General features: G+C 51.7%; 1 protein-coding gene and 1 non-coding gene across 7 annotated transcripts in view; both read right to left on the bottom strand.

Annotated features, from left to right (window-relative positions):
* DPP3 (dipeptidyl peptidase 3) overlaps positions 1–16,683 on the bottom strand; it is a 38,644-nt gene that overhangs the window by 10,668 nt on the left and 11,293 nt on the right. For all 6 annotated transcript variants that reach the window (XM_011287031.4, XM_011287033.4, XM_011287034.3 and 3 more), the window contains exons 3-16: positions 13,886–13,975; positions 13,143–13,280; positions 12,238–12,312; positions 11,517–11,610; positions 7,789–7,919; positions 7,548–7,678; positions 7,415–7,473; positions 4,276–4,470; positions 3,967–4,079; positions 3,541–3,633; positions 2,109–2,171; positions 1,889–2,013; positions 1,647–1,767; positions 392–571 (exon numbers count right to left, since the gene is read on the bottom strand). In XM_011287031.4, coding sequence (XP_011285333.2) covers positions 392–571; positions 1,647–1,767; positions 1,889–2,013; positions 2,109–2,171; positions 3,541–3,633; positions 3,967–4,079; positions 4,276–4,470; positions 7,415–7,473; positions 7,548–7,678; positions 7,789–7,919; positions 11,517–11,610; positions 12,238–12,312; positions 13,143–13,280; positions 13,886–13,975 — 1,608 coding nt within the window. The remainder of the gene's footprint in view (positions 1–391; positions 572–1,646; positions 1,768–1,888; positions 2,014–2,108; positions 2,172–3,540; positions 3,634–3,966; positions 4,080–4,275; positions 4,471–7,414; positions 7,474–7,547; positions 7,679–7,788; positions 7,920–11,516; positions 11,611–12,237; positions 12,313–13,142; positions 13,281–13,885; positions 13,976–16,683) is intronic.
* On the bottom strand, positions 15,126–15,232 carry LOC111556902. Its single transcript, XR_002736608.1, has one exon. It is a non-coding gene; the product is annotated as a U6 spliceosomal RNA (small nuclear RNA).

The raw sequence follows: 16,683 nt of genomic DNA, 5'->3' as shown, positions 1-16,683 counted from the left end.
TCGCAGCCAAGGTTCCTCCTTGCCACTCAAGTTCCAGCTTAAATACCATCTCCTCCAAGAAGCCTTCCTTGACCACCCAGGCTAAGGGGGCTCTGCATCCCTTTCCCCTCCAATCTCGCTTGCTATCACATCACCAAGTTTTACTGCCTGTGCAGGTCTTTTCGTGATTTGAAACGATCTCATTCACTAATTGTTCACATGTTTATTGTTTCCCTTCTCGGTAGTAAGCCTTCCCTTCATCTCTGTGCCTGGCACGTGGTAACACTCGGTATACAGACTTGTCGAATGACTGAATAAATAAATAAAAATAAATTAATAAATAAACGGATGATCGGAAGGCTACAAGGTGGTGCTGGAGAGCAAGTCTGGAGGGCAAGAGGCCCCTGCTTACCTGAAGTCTCCTGAGGAACCGCTCCAGGGCAGGCTTGCCCACAGACCGGATCTTGTTGCGGTCGAGGCGGACCCGGGCATCTGGCCGCCCATCAGTGCCTGTGGTGGGAGTGACAGTAACGAGTCCCTCGCCAGCCTCCAGCAAGACCCTCAGGATCACAAACCGGGCCTGCATGTGGGCCTGCCAGAGCCAAGAAGAAAGGAATCATTTGCAACCCTGATGGAAGACATATCAAGAGCTTGGGCCTAACATACAGCATGTGCTCGTTAACTGTCAACTAATTCTTACCATTGTATTCTCCCTCATTCCGTGGGCCTTTTTCTGCCTTAAATGCTTCCTCCCTTCTCTGCTCACAAGGGAAGACAGGCTTTCCTGGGAAATAGGAAGGCCATTCCCAGGCAGAACGGTGAGCCCTGTGCTCCCCTTTACCAACCCCTATGCCTTTCTCTGCTCCGAACCCCACCCTGATGATAGCAGATGTCTCCGGGGGTCCCGCGCAGTCCAGGTCACCAAGCACCTTCTCCTCCACATCTTGTTTGCATTCAACAGTGGGACCAAGTGAGCATCAGGATCCCCAGTTTACAGATGACAAAACAGAGGCCCAGAGAGGTGAACTGACTTGCTGAGGATCACACAGCTGTTACAGAGAGCAAGGACTTACACCTAAGTTTCCTGACTCTACAACGTGTGCTCTTTTGATGACATAAGATCGCCTCCTTAGAACATACTTGTATAACTTTCAAAAACGTCCCTACTGCTTACCTTATTTCCGAAACACATCTCATAACTGACCGGTCTAGCCTAAAGCTCTGGAGGCAGACCGCTTGGATTTGAATCCTGGCTCTGCTACTTACCAACAAGTTACTTAATCTCTTTGTGCCCCCATTGGCTCATGTCTACAATGAGAGTAATAACACACCTACCTCCTGGGGTTGACACTGGGAACAAATAAGTCAATTCAGGTAAAGTGCTTAGAAACGTGTGTGGCACGGAGTAAGTCCTACACAAGTCAACTATTAGCAGTCATAGTAAAATCACCTCATCTGATTTGCCATCAGAAGGGGGCAGGGGGATTATTACTCCCATTGCACAGACAGGGACACTGAGGCTCACAGCAGTGTGACTTACCCGCCCCACCCCCCTCCCCACCCCCGACCACAGGCAGTAGAGTCTGGGATTAAACCCAGTTCATGTACCTTGTAGGTAGATATGGTTGTCCAATCCCTACACCTAGAATCCTGACCTTGGTCCTTACCTGTCTCCAGCTAGACACCTCAGGGGTGTAGAACTCCAGAGCGAGCAGCCCGGCCCGAACCATGTTGAGCCAGTTCACATAGATCACATCTTCCGCATCAGCCCCCTCAAAGCCAAAGATCCTGGTGGAGGGACAGGGTGGTGGCAGGGCCAGTCAGAGGCTGCCTGGGTTTTGACCCACCCCTCGGCCAGCACACCCTCCGTCTACACAGCAGGCCCACCCCCCATGCCTGGTGCTCATACTCTAGCACTTGGGGGTTGAGGCAGAGGTAGAGGCCCACACTTTCAGCCCGGCATTCTTCATAGCTAGAGGCGATGGTGCTGAACTTGCTGTCCCAGGTCTCCCCGCTCCGGTACCAGCTCTGAATCTGGGAGAGGAGGCCCAGGAAGCAGGCTTAGGGGCAGCTGCTCCCCCAGCCATGCCCAGCCCAGCACCCTGGGGCTCCACCGAGGCCGCCCTCACCTGCTCCCCCGTCTCTGGGTTGATCACTGTTTCCTGGTCAAAGTTAAATGCTCCTTTTTCATCCTGCAGAAGGGTCATGACAGGAGGCAATGAGGGAAAGCTGTCTCTGCCCCAGCCCAGGACTTCAGCCCGGGGATTCAAGGGCCATCCGCACGCTGCTGCCTCCAAACCTGAGTCCTATGGCACTGGCTGCCCTCTCAGAACCCCCAGTCACTTGAAAACCCAGACCCAGGATCTCCAGACCCCAGATATGTATCAGTGGATGGGCCAGAAAGCTTGGCTGCTGCCCCCCTATGTGCTTCCCAGCCCCCTGCCACACTGGAAGAGCCCACAGCCTGTGATTCTCTGCCTCAAATAAGCTATCCACTCCGTGTGCCAAGTGTCTTTTATGCACCAGCTGTTTATTCCTCATAACTGCCCCCCCACCCCGGAGGTCCTATCACCCTCGTCCACAGAGGAGGAAACAGGCTCAGAGACTCAGCCCCAAAGTGGAATCAGAGCACATAACCTTCGTGCACACTATCTCAACAATAACACCTATTTTCAGAGGGCCTACTGCATCAGGCAAGCCCGAGGGCTTTGCTTTTATTCCTCACAATAGCCCATGTGGTAGGAGTCAGGGTCCCTGTTTTGCAGATGGGCCAAATGAGGCTCACTAAGGAGAACTGACTTATCCAAGGACATAGCGTGGCCACATTTATCCACATTTCCCTGTGACTTCAAAGCCTGGACAGGGCCCAATGCCAGGCTGCTGTCCCCACTAGCTGCTCTCTGGATCCTCCTGACCTCCAGCCCCTCCCCACTCAGTGAGGTGCCCCAACTCACAGGGCACAGGCCCAACCCAGAACCCCGCTCCCTCCAATGTCCTGGCCCCAGCCGCCTCTGGTCATCTCATTTGTGCAGTTCCATGCTAGCAGTCCAGGATGGGCTCTTCTCAGCCTGGCAGAACGGCTGTCTGTCTTCTCCATACTCCCTGAGTGGTTGTCAAAGGGGCTCCAGCCATTCTGGCCAGCTGGCAGGAAGGGGCTGCCCTGGGGAGAAGTGACTCCCCGTAATACCTGGAGAGGTACAGGCTCCAGGGAACAGTAAGTAGAACAAAGACAGACCATGCTGCAGCCTCAGGACTGGGCGCATCCAGAGACTGCCCCTCGCAGCCTCCCTGTCCCTGGGGCTATCTGAGTCACACCCCCAGGGCAGGCTTCCCTGGCCTGAGCCTCGCAAGTCTTCCTGTTCAGACCGCAGCTGGACTGTCCTGCAGGCCCTGCACCCTTGAGGCTCCTGGGACATCTTAGGGGAGGGAGAGATAGGGACTCCCCTCATTAAGGGGCCATTTTCCCCAGCTAACCCAGAACCCCCTGAGCGCAAAGACTGAAGCAGACTCATCCAGGGTGGAGTTGATCCCGGGGGAGGGGAGCTGCAGGCGCGTTCTCACCTGCACAAAGAGCTTGCCGCTGCCGTGTCCCAGCAGCTCGTGCAGTCCCACCTGCACATCAAAGGAGGGCCCCTTCCAGCGGATGTACAGGTCCTGCCAAGGCAAGTAGAGACCCACGCTGTCTGCCGCCCCACCACAGCCGCAAAGCCACCAATGCCCCTGCTGCCAGGCAGAGGGCCCGCCGTCTACTTTATGCCAGGCTCTGCGCAGGGCACCGCATGGCCCACCTCACCCTTGCAACAACCCAGGAGGAAGGAATTGCCTCCACTGTTCGACAGGTGAGCAAACAGGCCAAGTCACGGGGCCACCAGGCTGGGAAGTGGTTGGCCCTGCTCTTTCCTCTCCCTGCCCAGGACCCCTCTGCCTTCCCGTGTCAGCTGAGGTCAGGCCAGGCCCAACCCAGACCCTCGGGCTGCCAGAGCCCACCTTGTCATCCTCCTCCAGGAAGGTAAGCTTCTCCCGCTGTGTAGCGTAGGCCACAGCCAGCACGTTCCCCAGTGACACGTTCTTAAAGCCTTCCGTCTGCCTTAGGTCGTCATCTGGAGAAGGCGGGGAGGGAACCGGGAGAGGGGCAAAAATCAAGGCCACAGACAAGGAGTCGAGACAAGGGGACCAGGCTGCGATGGAGAACTGATTAGGGCAGCATGTGGCCAGGGTGAGTGTGTGAGGGGGAGGGGTGACCCTGGAGGCTCAGGGGGGATACCGTGATGGCTTCAGGGGCCTGAGGAAGCTCACAGTTGGGGATGTTGATGCCAGCAGGGATGCCAGAGCCAGAGAAGGTGAGAACATCCAGGGAGGTGAAGTCGGGGCTGAGGAACTTGTCCTTCTCGAAGGCCGGGGGCCAGGGTAGCTCCTTCAGCAGCTGTTCTGCGCTTGCCACCAGACACTCAAACTTGGCACTCATGGCCTTGTTCACCATGGCCACAAAGCCTGCAGGGAAGGAGGGGGGCTGTGGGCTGGCAGGGCTTGGGAGGGATCCTATACCCCACTTCCAGCCATCACGCACGTATTGAATGCCTGCTGTGTGCAATACCCTTTGCCGGTCAGTGGGGAGAACAGTGACCCAGGCCTGGCCCTGCCTTCGTGGAGGTCACTGGGGTGGGTGGGCTGTAAGGAGAAGGCTTCAGTGGGTAACACCTGAGATGGATCTTAAAGGAGATCGCGGGGAGCACATAGGGGGCGGTGGGTAAAGGATCGGATTCCCAGTGGAAGGGACTGCGTGAACAAAAAAGATGCTCTTCTTTTTGGAGAAACTGAGCTGTCCTGCATGGCTAGAGCATCTGACTTGCACGGTGAGGCTGCTATGCAGGAGGGCTGGGGCTGATCCTTTTAGATTTAAAAAGGAGTCTTTAAGCTAGGAGTTCCCAGCTTAAAGCACAGTTTCTAAAGTTGTACTCCATAAAATGCTGTTTCTATAAAGGCCTTCATAAAGAAAGAGCTTCCTGGTTAAATAAGTTTGGATACCACTATATGCTCTATCACTAACTTCTTAGAGATTCCTAATGTACGTTTGCATATTAGAGGTACTGAAGAGTCCTGTAGGCAAGACCCCTTGCTGCTTAGCACTGAACCCTTCATGGTGTAATTCGTGTTAACCCTGCATGACCTATACCTTGGAAAGGACTGGCCTAGACTACTGCCTGGTCAGGCTCTTGCAAAGAATGGATTAACTTGGCCAAGGGTTAGACTGGACGAAGCCTCCCTGTCTGGAGCCACTCTGTCAGGTGGAATTGACACCAGGCCAGGAAGCTGGGATGATTAAAATAACAAAGAGGGGAACCTGGGTGGCTCAGTCAGTGAGGCGTCTGACTTCAGCTTGGGTCATGATCTCACGGGTTCGTGGGTTCAAGCCCCGCATCGGGGTCTGTGCAGACAGCTCAGAGCCTGGAGCCTGCTTCGGATTCTGTGTCTCCTTCTCTCTCTGCTCTTCCCCCATTCATGCTCTGTCTCTCTCTGTCTCTCAAAAATAAATAAAAGCTAAAAAATTTTAAAAAAATATAATAAAATAGCAAAGAAGAAAAAGCAATCTCAGGGACTGGTTAAATAAATTAGGGGGCGGCTATATGATGGCACACCATGTAACTGTTAGACATGTAGCACAATATTGAATGTCATGGGAAATTATAATATTATGCAGCTACTGAAAAGAACATGGGGGGAGCCTGGCTGGCTCAGTTGGTAGAGCATGTGACTCTTGATCTTTGGGTCGTGAGTTCAAGATCCACGTTGGGTGTGGAGCCTACTTAAAAAAATAAATAAGTAAAAGTGAAAAGAATATTGGGGCGCCTGAGTGGCTCAGTCAGTTGAGCATCCAACTTTGGCTCAGATCATGACATCACGGTTCATGAGTTTGAGCCCCGAGTCAGGCTCTGTGCTGACAGCTTGGAGCCTGGAGCCTGCTTCGGATTCTGTGTCTCTCTCTCTCTCCTCTCTCTCTCTCTCTCTGCCCCTCCCCTGCTTGCACTCTGTCTTTCTCTCTCTCAAAAAGAAATAAACATTAAAAAAATTTTTTTAATAATAAAAAATAAAAATAAAAAAGATAAAAAGAACATGGTAGGTCGATACATACTGATTTGAAAAGATATCCAAAACATTCAGTAAAAAAAGCAAGTGGCAGAACAATATATACAGCATGACCTCATTTACCTGGACAAATTAAAAGTTGCGTGTGTGTGTGTGTGTGTGTGTGTGCGCGCGCGCGCTTAAACAAAGCTCTGGAAAGACCTATAGTGAACTGTGAACAGTGATGACCTCTGGAGAGGAGTGTCACAGGGGAGAAATTTCACACTGTATCCTACATACTTAGGTATTGTTCCAATTACTTACAACCAACATGGATTTTTAAATCCCCCACACACATTTTGAAACATTTACAGCTCTATATAAAAATGAAAATCACAATGTACATTCCCAATTTTAACCTTGAGGTGGGTGCAATCACAGATGATTTTTTTTCCTCTACTTTCAAAATTTGTGACCACGAACATGGACTAGTTTTCTAATAATCACAATGAACTGGGGTAAAAAGGGGAGCCTCTGAGATCAAGGCTGCTTAGGAGATTCTGGGGTCTTGACCCTGAGAGAGGCCTGGAGAATCAGGACCCAGGCACAGAAGCTGCAGGTGCACACACCTGTCCTCCCCTCTGGGACCTGCATCACCTGCCCCCTCGGCCTGCATCTATGAGCTCAGATCTAAGCTGCCCCCAGGGGCTGTTGGGGCTTTCCTCTCTCCTCCCAGGCTAATCTCTCTGGCTTCTAGCAGCTGGATGCTTCAGACTCTATCTCCAGGCGCTGGGGAGGATAAGGCTTGGCACAGAAGTTTAAATCCTCAGGCTGGATGCCTGGGGATATGGGCATAGACATGGAGGCTAAGGCAGCTTCCCACCTGCCCTGGGATGACAGCAGCCAAGTCAAGTTCACAATCATGATGTTAATTATGCTCCCACTCACCCAGCACCTTTCATGTGCCTGGCATTGCATTGACAGCCTACATAGAATACCTCACTTCCCACGACACCTGAAAGGGAGTGAGGGATGCTCATCTCTGGGTTTACACAGCTGGGGAGGTCACACAGTCGGTGAGTGGCAAGGCTGGGCTCTGGACCAGACAGCAAAGGCAGAACAGCAAAGTGGCTCAGAGCCGAGGTTCCAGGCTTAGCCACTCACCAACCTCTGTAACCACCTCTGTACAGTGAGGATAGCAATTCTCATGGGACGATGATGTCCAAAGGAGCTACTACAGTTAAGGGCTACGTGGTAAATCATCAACACTGGTTCTGATTATTGTTGTTATTACTGCCAAGGGGGGAGGGGAGAACTCTCAGGGGACATGGGATAAGGGTTTGTAAGCTGACCCCCTTCTCCCAGAAGTTACCTTCAAACTCTCCACGGGAACCAAAGGGGTCTCGGTAGCTCTCGATGAACCCGATGTAACTGGGGGAGAAAAGGGCAGAGATAGAAAAGGGGCAGGCAGGAGGGGGGCAGCCGGGTGAAGGCTCGTGCCTCACCTCTCTACGATGGGGCCTTTGTCCTGTATCCAGAAGCGGGAGCCCCTCTTGTGGGCCTCGATGGAGCCCTGGGTGAAACTCTCTATGTACTGAGCCAGCATCTGTTCCTGCCGGCTGTTGGCTGCATATGCCTGGGGGGGAGCAAGGGTCGGTCAGTCTCAGGCCACCCACTTGTCCTGACTTATCTCTGATGCCCAGAGGGATCTGGAGCTTGCACGCCTCAGCCCCCAGCCAGCCCTACCTTGGCTCTCTCCAGGTGCTCCACCACCTTCTGGAGGATAGGTGCATAGTCCCCCCGCGTCACCTGAAAATGGTTCCCACGGAATTCGTAGCTCTTCAGCCTGGACGTCATTTCAGAATGCAGAGCAGACTCTGAGGGAAGAAGGATTGCTAGTGTAAAACACCCCAGCAGGCTTCGCACCGTGACACCCTTTTATTCTAAGATCTTCCACAACTCCCCACTGCCTACGGAAACTAGTATAAACTTTCATTTTCAAATATACATATATTACCTAATATGAAATGTTCTTTTTCTCTTTTTAGAGAGAGAGAGAGAGTGCATGAGTGCGGGAGAGGTGCAGAAGGTGGGGGAAGAGAGACAGAGACAGAGAGAGAGAGAGAGACAGAGAGAGAGAGAGAGAGAATGAATCCTAAGCAGACTTCACACTCAGCGAGGAGCCCGACACAGGACTTGATCCCACAACCCTACGATCATGACCTGAGCCGAAATCCAGAATCAAACACTCAACCAACTGAGCCACCCAGGCACCCCCATAATATGAAATGTTCCTGGGGCGCCTGGGTGGCTCAGTTAGTTGAGCGTCCAACTTCAGCTCAGGTCATGATCTCATGGTCTCTGAGTTCAAGCCCCACCTTGGGCTCTGTGCTGACAGCTCATAGCCTGGAGCCTGCTTCGGATTCTGTGTCTCCCTCTCTCTCTGCCCCTCCCCTGCTCATGCTCTGTCTCTCCCTCTCAAAAATAAATAAACATTAAAAAAATTTTTTTGAAATGTTCTAAGTATTGCACACATGTTAACTCATTTAAGCCTCATGTCAGCTCTAGGGGGAGTGATCTCCATTTTACAGATGGGGAAACAAAGGCACCGAGAGGTAAAGTAAGTTTCCGAAGGTCACACGGGCAGTAAATGGCAGAGCAGGATTCAAACCTAGGGTGGCAAACTGTATTTAAAAAGACAGCTATCCCCTAAATGTAATCATAGCGGGTCTTACAAGGAGACAAGAGGGTGAACAGGAAGTAGGAGACGTGATGAGAGAAGGAGGTTGGAGAGAGGGGAGGAAGGGAACATGAGCCAACAAGAGCAGGCAGCCTCTAGAAGGTGAAGCTGAAAGAGTATTTCCCCTGGAGGCTCCAGTTCCTTCTGGAACTTGTTTTTGACTTTGGACCTCCAAACAGCGGCCAAATAAATGCGTGTTGTTTTATGCCACCGAATTTGTGATTTGTGTTTTGCTTGTTGTTCCTGAGCAGTATGATATACTTCTAGATTATGTTTAAGAAAGAAAGATAACCATGGTGTTTCCCATGACCCAATGTGATATTTCCCATGTCCCAAATGTGACATCCCCCATTAGGATGCGGGGGCTCTTTTCCGTCCTCTTGACGCTGGGCAGACTTGCGACTATAGCAAAAGTGATGCTGAGACCAGGTCCTAGATGGTGACACAGCTCCTGCCCGGCTCTCTGGGAACCCTAGCCACCGTGACTGACGCAAAGAAACCACATGGGGTGCTTTGGCCCCTGCTGAGGTCCCGGCCGGCAGCTAGCATCTTCCACCAGATGTGTGAGCGACAGCCTGCGGGTGATTCCAAACCCCTGGCTATTGATGACCCCCCAGCCTCTGAGTTTTCGCAGCTGAGGCCTTGGACATCATCACCAGGGACCAGCTGTTCCTACCGTGCCGCAGCCAAATTACCGACCCGGAGACTCTGTGAGCATGAAAAGGTGGGTTTCCATCACTAAATTTGGGGGGCATCTGTACAGAGCAATAGAGAACACAACAGGTACACCCAGGCAGCCTGGCTCCGAGCGGTGTTCTCAGGCACTGTCCTGCACGCAGTAGAGTATATGTAAGTACAGGTCCAGCTTCTCGCCCGAACCCAATATCCCTTTCCTTAGTCAAATCAAACTACTCGCCAATCCTTAAACTCCCCTTCCACCGTGCTCTGGGGCTCACGCTGTTCCCTCCACCAGCAGCGTGGGTCTCCAGCCATCTTCACCTCTTCCCACAACCAATATCTGAGTTTCTGCCACGTGCTGGCCAGTGGGGAGACACTGGTGAACGAAACCTACAGTTCCTCCCCTTGAGGAGCCTGTAGTCAACAGCAACTGCAAGAAACCTGGGGAATTACTGGGTGTTGCTGGTGGGAAAAGAGAAGAAAAGTCATCGAAAGGCAGGGAAAGGTCCTGGAGGTGATGTTCAAGCGCAGTCTTAAGGATGAGTAGGTATTCATCACATGAGCGAAGGGAGGGAAGCATTTGAGGTGGGAAAGGGATCAGATTGTGCCAAGTCCTGGACAGCGTACATGAGAACAAGGGGTTTTCAGAGAACTGGAAGCCGCTGAGTGTGGCTGGGGCACAGAGTCTAAGTGGGAGGCTTGCAGGAATATGAGGCTGGGGGCTGGGAGGAGGCAAGTGAGTGGAAAAGGGAGGGCCAGGTTGCAAAGGCCCTCACAGGGGCCTGGATATTTCTGTCCATACTGAATACATTTCCTTCTCACCTGGGAACAGACCCCAACTTTCCTCTGAGAATCCTCCACCAGAACCACCTCCGGTTCAGGTGAGTGGGAGGGGCTGACCTCATCACCTGGCTCTGAGGTAGGCTTGGGATCAGGGTCTAGACAATGAGATATCCGTCCCTGACCACAGGGATTGGTTCACAGATAAATACGGTATGCAGGATAGGGAAACTGGAGCCACTCCCAGACCTTATGAAGAAACTTCTGGGAGAAGAGGGCTCTCTTTCTGCTGGACTGGCCAGGCTGGTCCACTATCAGGCCCCGTGTGGGAGGAACATGCCTTGGATAAAGTCAGAGAGCTGAGCCAAGACACGGAGAGAGAAATTTCTCAGGATACTGTCTGAGCAGCTGGATCCAGCTGTGCTTGAAGCCATCCTACTCCAGGCTTCTTAATTACCCAAGCCTGTTAAGTACTTGGGTTCTGGTTCAGGCAAATTTGAAATAGATTCTTCATTTGCAAAGAGTTCTGAATGACAGGGTTGCCTGGGTGGCTCAGTTGGTTAAGTGTCCAACTCTTGGTTTCAGCTCAGATCATGATCTCTTGGTTTGTGAGATCAAGCCCCATGTAGGACTCTGCACTGACAGTGTAGAACGTGCTTGGGATTCTCTATCTCTCTCTCTCTCTCAAAATAAACAAACATTAAAAAAAAAAAAAAAGAGTTTTGAATGATACAGCCCTTAGGGGTGGATTTGGACTTTACCCTGAGGGTACCTGATAGTTAGGAAGCAGACTTTAGTACGTTAGCCATCTCAAACTTTCTAGATTCCCCCCAGCCTCCAAGACATATATGGTCTTCACTGATGTATAGTCTGGATTTCTCTTCTAGGCTGTCAAGGGGCATATGGCCCAGCCTCTCTTCCCATTATTTACGTGGGTTGTTATTTTTTGTGATGGGGATCATGCCCAACGGCTCCCATTAGAGGCTTGCAGCAGTAACACCTGCCAAGTGGAACGGAACCCCTTTCCCTGTCGTCATGTTTCCCCCCATTTCTTTACTGTCACTGCCAGCACTGGGGCAAGCATGCCCTCACAGGTACCCCTGTACACAGAGCACGGCACCCAGTGAGTCTGCAATCAACATGCGCCGTGACGATTATGACCGTTCTTCCCTGCAGCTCCCGCATAACCCACCAGCCCCTGTCCTCAGTCCAGCCCCCTCTGCCCTGGTCCAGGAGCACTGAGGCAGGAGTAGAAGGGGTGTGTGAAGCAGCTCACCCGTGCCAAGCACAGAAGCCAGCCGCACCTCATAGCGGGGCTTCCCATCCTGGTCGACATCCTTGAAGAGCCGTGTGTTGTAGGCACTGAGGTTCTGGAAAAGACCAGGGCATGGGTCTGGGGAAGGGTAAAGTCCAGAGGGGGCTGCAAGGTGGGAGCAGGGAAAGGGTCACACCAGGGAGAGAAGATACAGAAGCAAAGCAGGCCGGGGCCGCTGCGGGCAGCTGCCCAAGGCAGCTGGACTGGGGTGGGGGGAGCAGGTGGGCAGGCGGGCCAGGCTCTCCACTTCTGCTCTACACGCTGAGCACTAATGTTTACTAAGTGCTGACCCGACTGTGCCCAGCACTGCATGCCCTCAGCTAACCCAGGGCTCTGCGAGGCAGCAGACGTGAGACTGGTCACACAGCTTCTGGGAGGTTCATGTTGGCCTCATGTGGAAGCCAGGGCCCAACGGGAAGCGGCTCTGATGCTCTGTCGTCCTGCCCTGAGGCTGTCATTAAGGCCTTCAGTCTGGGGCGGGCGGGGGCAGCTCTGTCACAGCCACGTGTGGGAATGTCATCTTCACTGGGGCCAGGCCAACTCTTGGACAAGGATTCCCAAGTCTTGTCCGCCTCAAACACCCAAGATGCCAGTGTCTCTGGTCCCAAGCTGAGACCCAGAGTGGGTGCTGGCAATGAGGGGGTCCCGTCAAACCACTGTCCTGAGTCCCCAGTCCTCAAACCTGTGAGTCCAGAAAGTCTTGGGCCAGTTTGGCATCTTCCATGGTGCAATTCCCGGAGAAATAAGTGGTGATCCCCTGTTGAGGAAGGGGATGGACGGGAAGAAGGAATTGCTGAGGTGGGGAGACTCCCTTCCCGGCACACTTCCCCCCACAGCCCCAGGTTTCCTGTACCTCCTCCCAGCAGCCTCCACCCTGCCCCCTCCATCTCTTTCCTGGGGGAAAAACTGTAACACAAATAACAAAGAGAGGTCCGTCTCTAGCTTTCCTGCAGCTCCGCTCCAGTCTTTCACAGGCTGGCCCCTCGCACAGGCTTGTCACATCCCTCACACCACGCGGCTGCTGCGTGGCCTCCGGGGGCGGGAAGCCTAGGCTCCCTCCTCTCCCTTCTTCCCTTCCTCAGCTCCCTCTCACTCTTGGCTTCTCTCCTTCCCTTCTGCACACACCACCCCAGACTCCAGAACTGGAAGGGCTTTCAGAAAGCTCTCCATCCAGGGGCGCCTGGGTGGCTCAGTCGGTTAAGCAGCCGACTTCGGGTCAGGTCATGATCTCACAGTTCGTGAGTTCGAGTCCCGCTCTGGGCTCTGTGCTGACAGCTCAGGGCCTGGAGCCTGCTTCAGATTCTGTGTCTCCCTCTCTCTCCATACCTCCCCTGCTCATGCTCTGTCTCTCTCTCAAAAATACACACTAAGCATTAAAAAAAAATTTTTTAAGTATTAAAAAAAGGAAAGAAAGCATTCCGTCCAGCTTGCTTCCTAGTTTACAAATGACAAAACTGAAGCCCACCGTCGTGTGAGCAGCTCGGCCTTAAGACTGTGAGGCAAAGCCCACTGCCTATCAGGCACCCTTCCCTCCATGCCAGGTCGCCCCAAAGGATTCCTCTCTCCTGTATGGTTGGGGGGCCTCACCTCCTTCCCCAGCCCGAGGTGTCGAAGCCGCGGCTCCAGAGAGAACATGAGCTCCCCGCAGGTCTGCCAGAGGCTCCGGACTTCTGCCGGGTTCTGCTGAGCAGCCTTACTTCCCAGGATCACACGTTCCAGCTTCTCCTGCAGGAGCGGAGAGGCCACTGGCTCGGCCACACCACCCAAGGCTGTCTTCTGGACCCTCCACACCCACCCCGCAGCCCTTCTCCCACAGCCTAAGACCTTCCGGCTCAAAGTGCGGTCGATGGACCAGCGGTGTTGGTGTTGCTGGAGAAATGCCGATGCTCAGGCCCCGCTGCAGACCTGTTCAGCCAGAAGCTGCGTTTCAACAAGACGGCCACGCAATTTATGTATGCAGTTAGAGCTCAGAGCCCTGGTGTAAGAACCGCATCTGCCGGATGTGCTTGGTCTCCACAGTGCCAGTGAGGGACGCCCGTGCCCAGGCCTCTCTACCATCCCCAGCGATGACCAGGCCCGAATTTTACAAGCACTTCACAGTTCACAGAACATTTCCACATCCTTCCCCCGTGTGACGCTCAGGTGAGCACGGTCAGGAAGAAACACTGCTTTCCCCTTATATGTGAGGAGGCTACAATGCCCAGCAAGGCTGGCTGGCTTACCCAGAGTCATGCAGCATGGCAGGGACATGGTCAAGGCTCCGCGTAGGGTCCCACTACCATCCCACTGGCCCCCAATTCCTCACCTTCCCCAGCCTTCCCTCAACTCACCTTGGGCAGGTTGGGAACAAACTTGGTGTCGCCAAAGGACTTGTAGTTGCCCATGTTGGAGTAGATACCTGCAGCATAGACCAGGAACGCCTAGGGGAAGGTGGGCATCAGAGACCTGGAAACACAGCCTCCCCCACCCCAGGGAGGTTCCCTCCTGAGATGTTAACACCCAGAGGAACCAGTATAGGCGAGGCTGGGAAATCTGGGGGCAGGATCCAGATCCCAGCAGGACCCAGTCTGGCCGCAAAATACTTTCACAGACCAATCTTCACACACCCATTGTCCAGCCAAACCAGTCTTTTCGGCAGCCCCCAAACACATCCACCTTTGTTCCCACTCTGCCCAGCACCTTCTCAGCTACCTGCAGCCATCTCACCTGACCTCAAAAGCCCAGTTTAAACACTGGCTCCTTCCAGGAAGCCTGGGTGGCTCAGTCAGTTGAGCGTCTGACTTCAGGTCATGATCTCAGGATTCGTGGGTTTGAGCCCCACATCAGGCTCTGTGCTGACAGCTCAGAGCCTGGAGCCTGCTTCAGATTCTGTGTCTACCTCTCTCTCTGTCCTTCCCCACTAACGCTCTGTCTCTAATATAAACAAAAAAATTAATAAAAAAACAAACAAAAAAACCACACTGCCTCCCTCTGCAGAAAGCCTGTCCTCTGCCTCCAACCTGCCAGGAAGCTGTCATTGGAAACATCAAATGTTACAGCTGGAGAGGCCTTGATCATCCGCCCTATGGCTTTCACAGGCCCAAAACTTAGGTCTCCCTTCCTCTGGCAACAAGACCTCAGTCTTCCTCTTGAGAAGGGAGGGACTCTCCCTTCCTTAACTCTGGGGGGTAGGCATAGGCTCAGGCTAGACCATAAAAGCTCTACCCGGGCAATTTTCAAGTGGTCAAGAGCTTCTATTTTTATACTAGGGATCAAGTCTGGAGCCCCTGGAGCTCCACTACTGGAGGAAAGAAAGCAAAGCTGAGAGATGAAGATTGCATCACAATGGCATCACTGAGCCCCTGAGTCTAGCCATGCCTGAAGCCTGCCCTAGCCCCGGACTTTTCAGTTGCGTGAACCAATAACTCTCTCTTTTTTTTTTTTCAATATATGAAATTTATTGTCACATTGGTTTCCATACAACACCCAGTGCTCATCCCAAAAGGTGCCCTCCTCAATACCCATCACCCACCCTCCCCTCCCTCCCACCCCCCATTACTCTCTTTTTTTATTATTTATTTACTTAATTTTAAAAAATTGGAATGCTTCATGAATTTGTGTGTCATCCTTGTGCAGGGGCCATGCTAATCTTCTCTGCATCGTCCCAATCTTAGTATATGTGCTGCTGCAGTGAATACACTATCTCTTTTTAAAAATATCTTATTTTTTAGAGCATTTTAGGTTCACGGCAAAACTGAGCAGAAAGTATACAGATTCCCTATGTACCGTCTGCCCCCACATATGAACAGCCTTCCCTGTTATCAACGTCTTCCAGTAGAGTGGTATATTTGTTACAACTGGTGAACCTACATGGACACATCATCACCCAAAGACCATAGTCTACATTAGGATTCACTCTTGGCCTTGTGCACTCTATGGGTTTAGACAAATATTTGACATATATCTACCATTATGTAGATTACTCTGTACTGTAGAATAGTTTCATTGCCCTAAATATCCCTCCCCTCACTGCCTGGCAACCACTGATTTTTACTCTCTCCATGTCCAGAATATCATATAGTTGAAATCAAATGCATGTAGGCTTTTCAGATTGGCTTTTTTAAGTTTGTTTGTTTGTTTGTTTGTTTGTTTGTTTACTTAGGGAGCAAGTAGAGGAGGGGCAGAGGGAGAGGGAGAGAGAGAATCCCAAGCAGGCTCCATGCTGTCAGCACAGAGTCTGGCATGGGGCTTGAACCCATGAACCCTGAGACCATAACCTGAGCCGAAGTTGGGTGCTTAATTGACTGAGATACCCAGGCGCCCCTCTTATTGTTGAGTTTTAAGAGTTCTTTACATATTCTGGCTAACGGTCCTTTATCCTATATCTTATATCTCAGTCCTATATCTCTTGCAACTGTTTTTTCCCAGTCTGTGGCTTGACTTTTCCTTTGCTTGACAGTGTCTTTGACAAAGCAGAAATTTTTAATTATACTGAAGCTCCACTTATCAATTATTTCTTTACAGATAATACTTGACATTGTACCTAAAAAGTCATTTCCCTACCCAAGGTCATCTAGATTTTCTGTTCTCTTCTGGGAGTTTTTTAGTTTTGCATTTAAGTTTGTGACCCACTTTGCATTAACTTTTGTTAAAGATGTAAGGTCCACATCTCGTCTACATTCTTTTTCTTTTCTTTTTTCTTTTCGTCTATGTTTCTTTTTTTTTTTTTTTTTTTTTTAAGGCTTATTTATTTTGAGAGAGAGAGAAAGCGCTTGTGCATACATGCACACAGGGGAGGGGCACAGAGAGAGGGACACAGAATACCAAGCAGGTTCTGTGCCATCAGCACAGAGCCTGACATGGGGCTAAAACCCACAAACCATCAGATCATGATCCGGGCTGAAACCAAGAGCTGGTGGCTTAACCGACTGAGTCACCCAGGTGCCCCCCTTTTATTTTGCATGTAGATATTTTAGAACTATTTGCTGAAAATTTAAGACTATTTTTACCCCATTGTGTTGCCTTTGCTCCTTTGTCAAAGATCAGTTGACTATAATTATCGGGGTCCATTTCTTGGCTCTTTATTCTATTCTGTTGATCTATTTGTCCTTTTGCCAACACCACACTGTCTTGATTACTGTAGCTTTAT

This window comes from Felis catus, chromosome D1 (genome assembly GCF_018350175.1).
Source record: "Felis catus isolate Fca126 chromosome D1, F.catus_Fca126_mat1.0, whole genome shotgun sequence".
Lineage (NCBI taxonomy): Eukaryota > Metazoa > Chordata > Mammalia > Carnivora > Felidae > Felis > Felis catus.
This window is presented reverse-complemented; position numbering and strand designations above follow the sequence as displayed.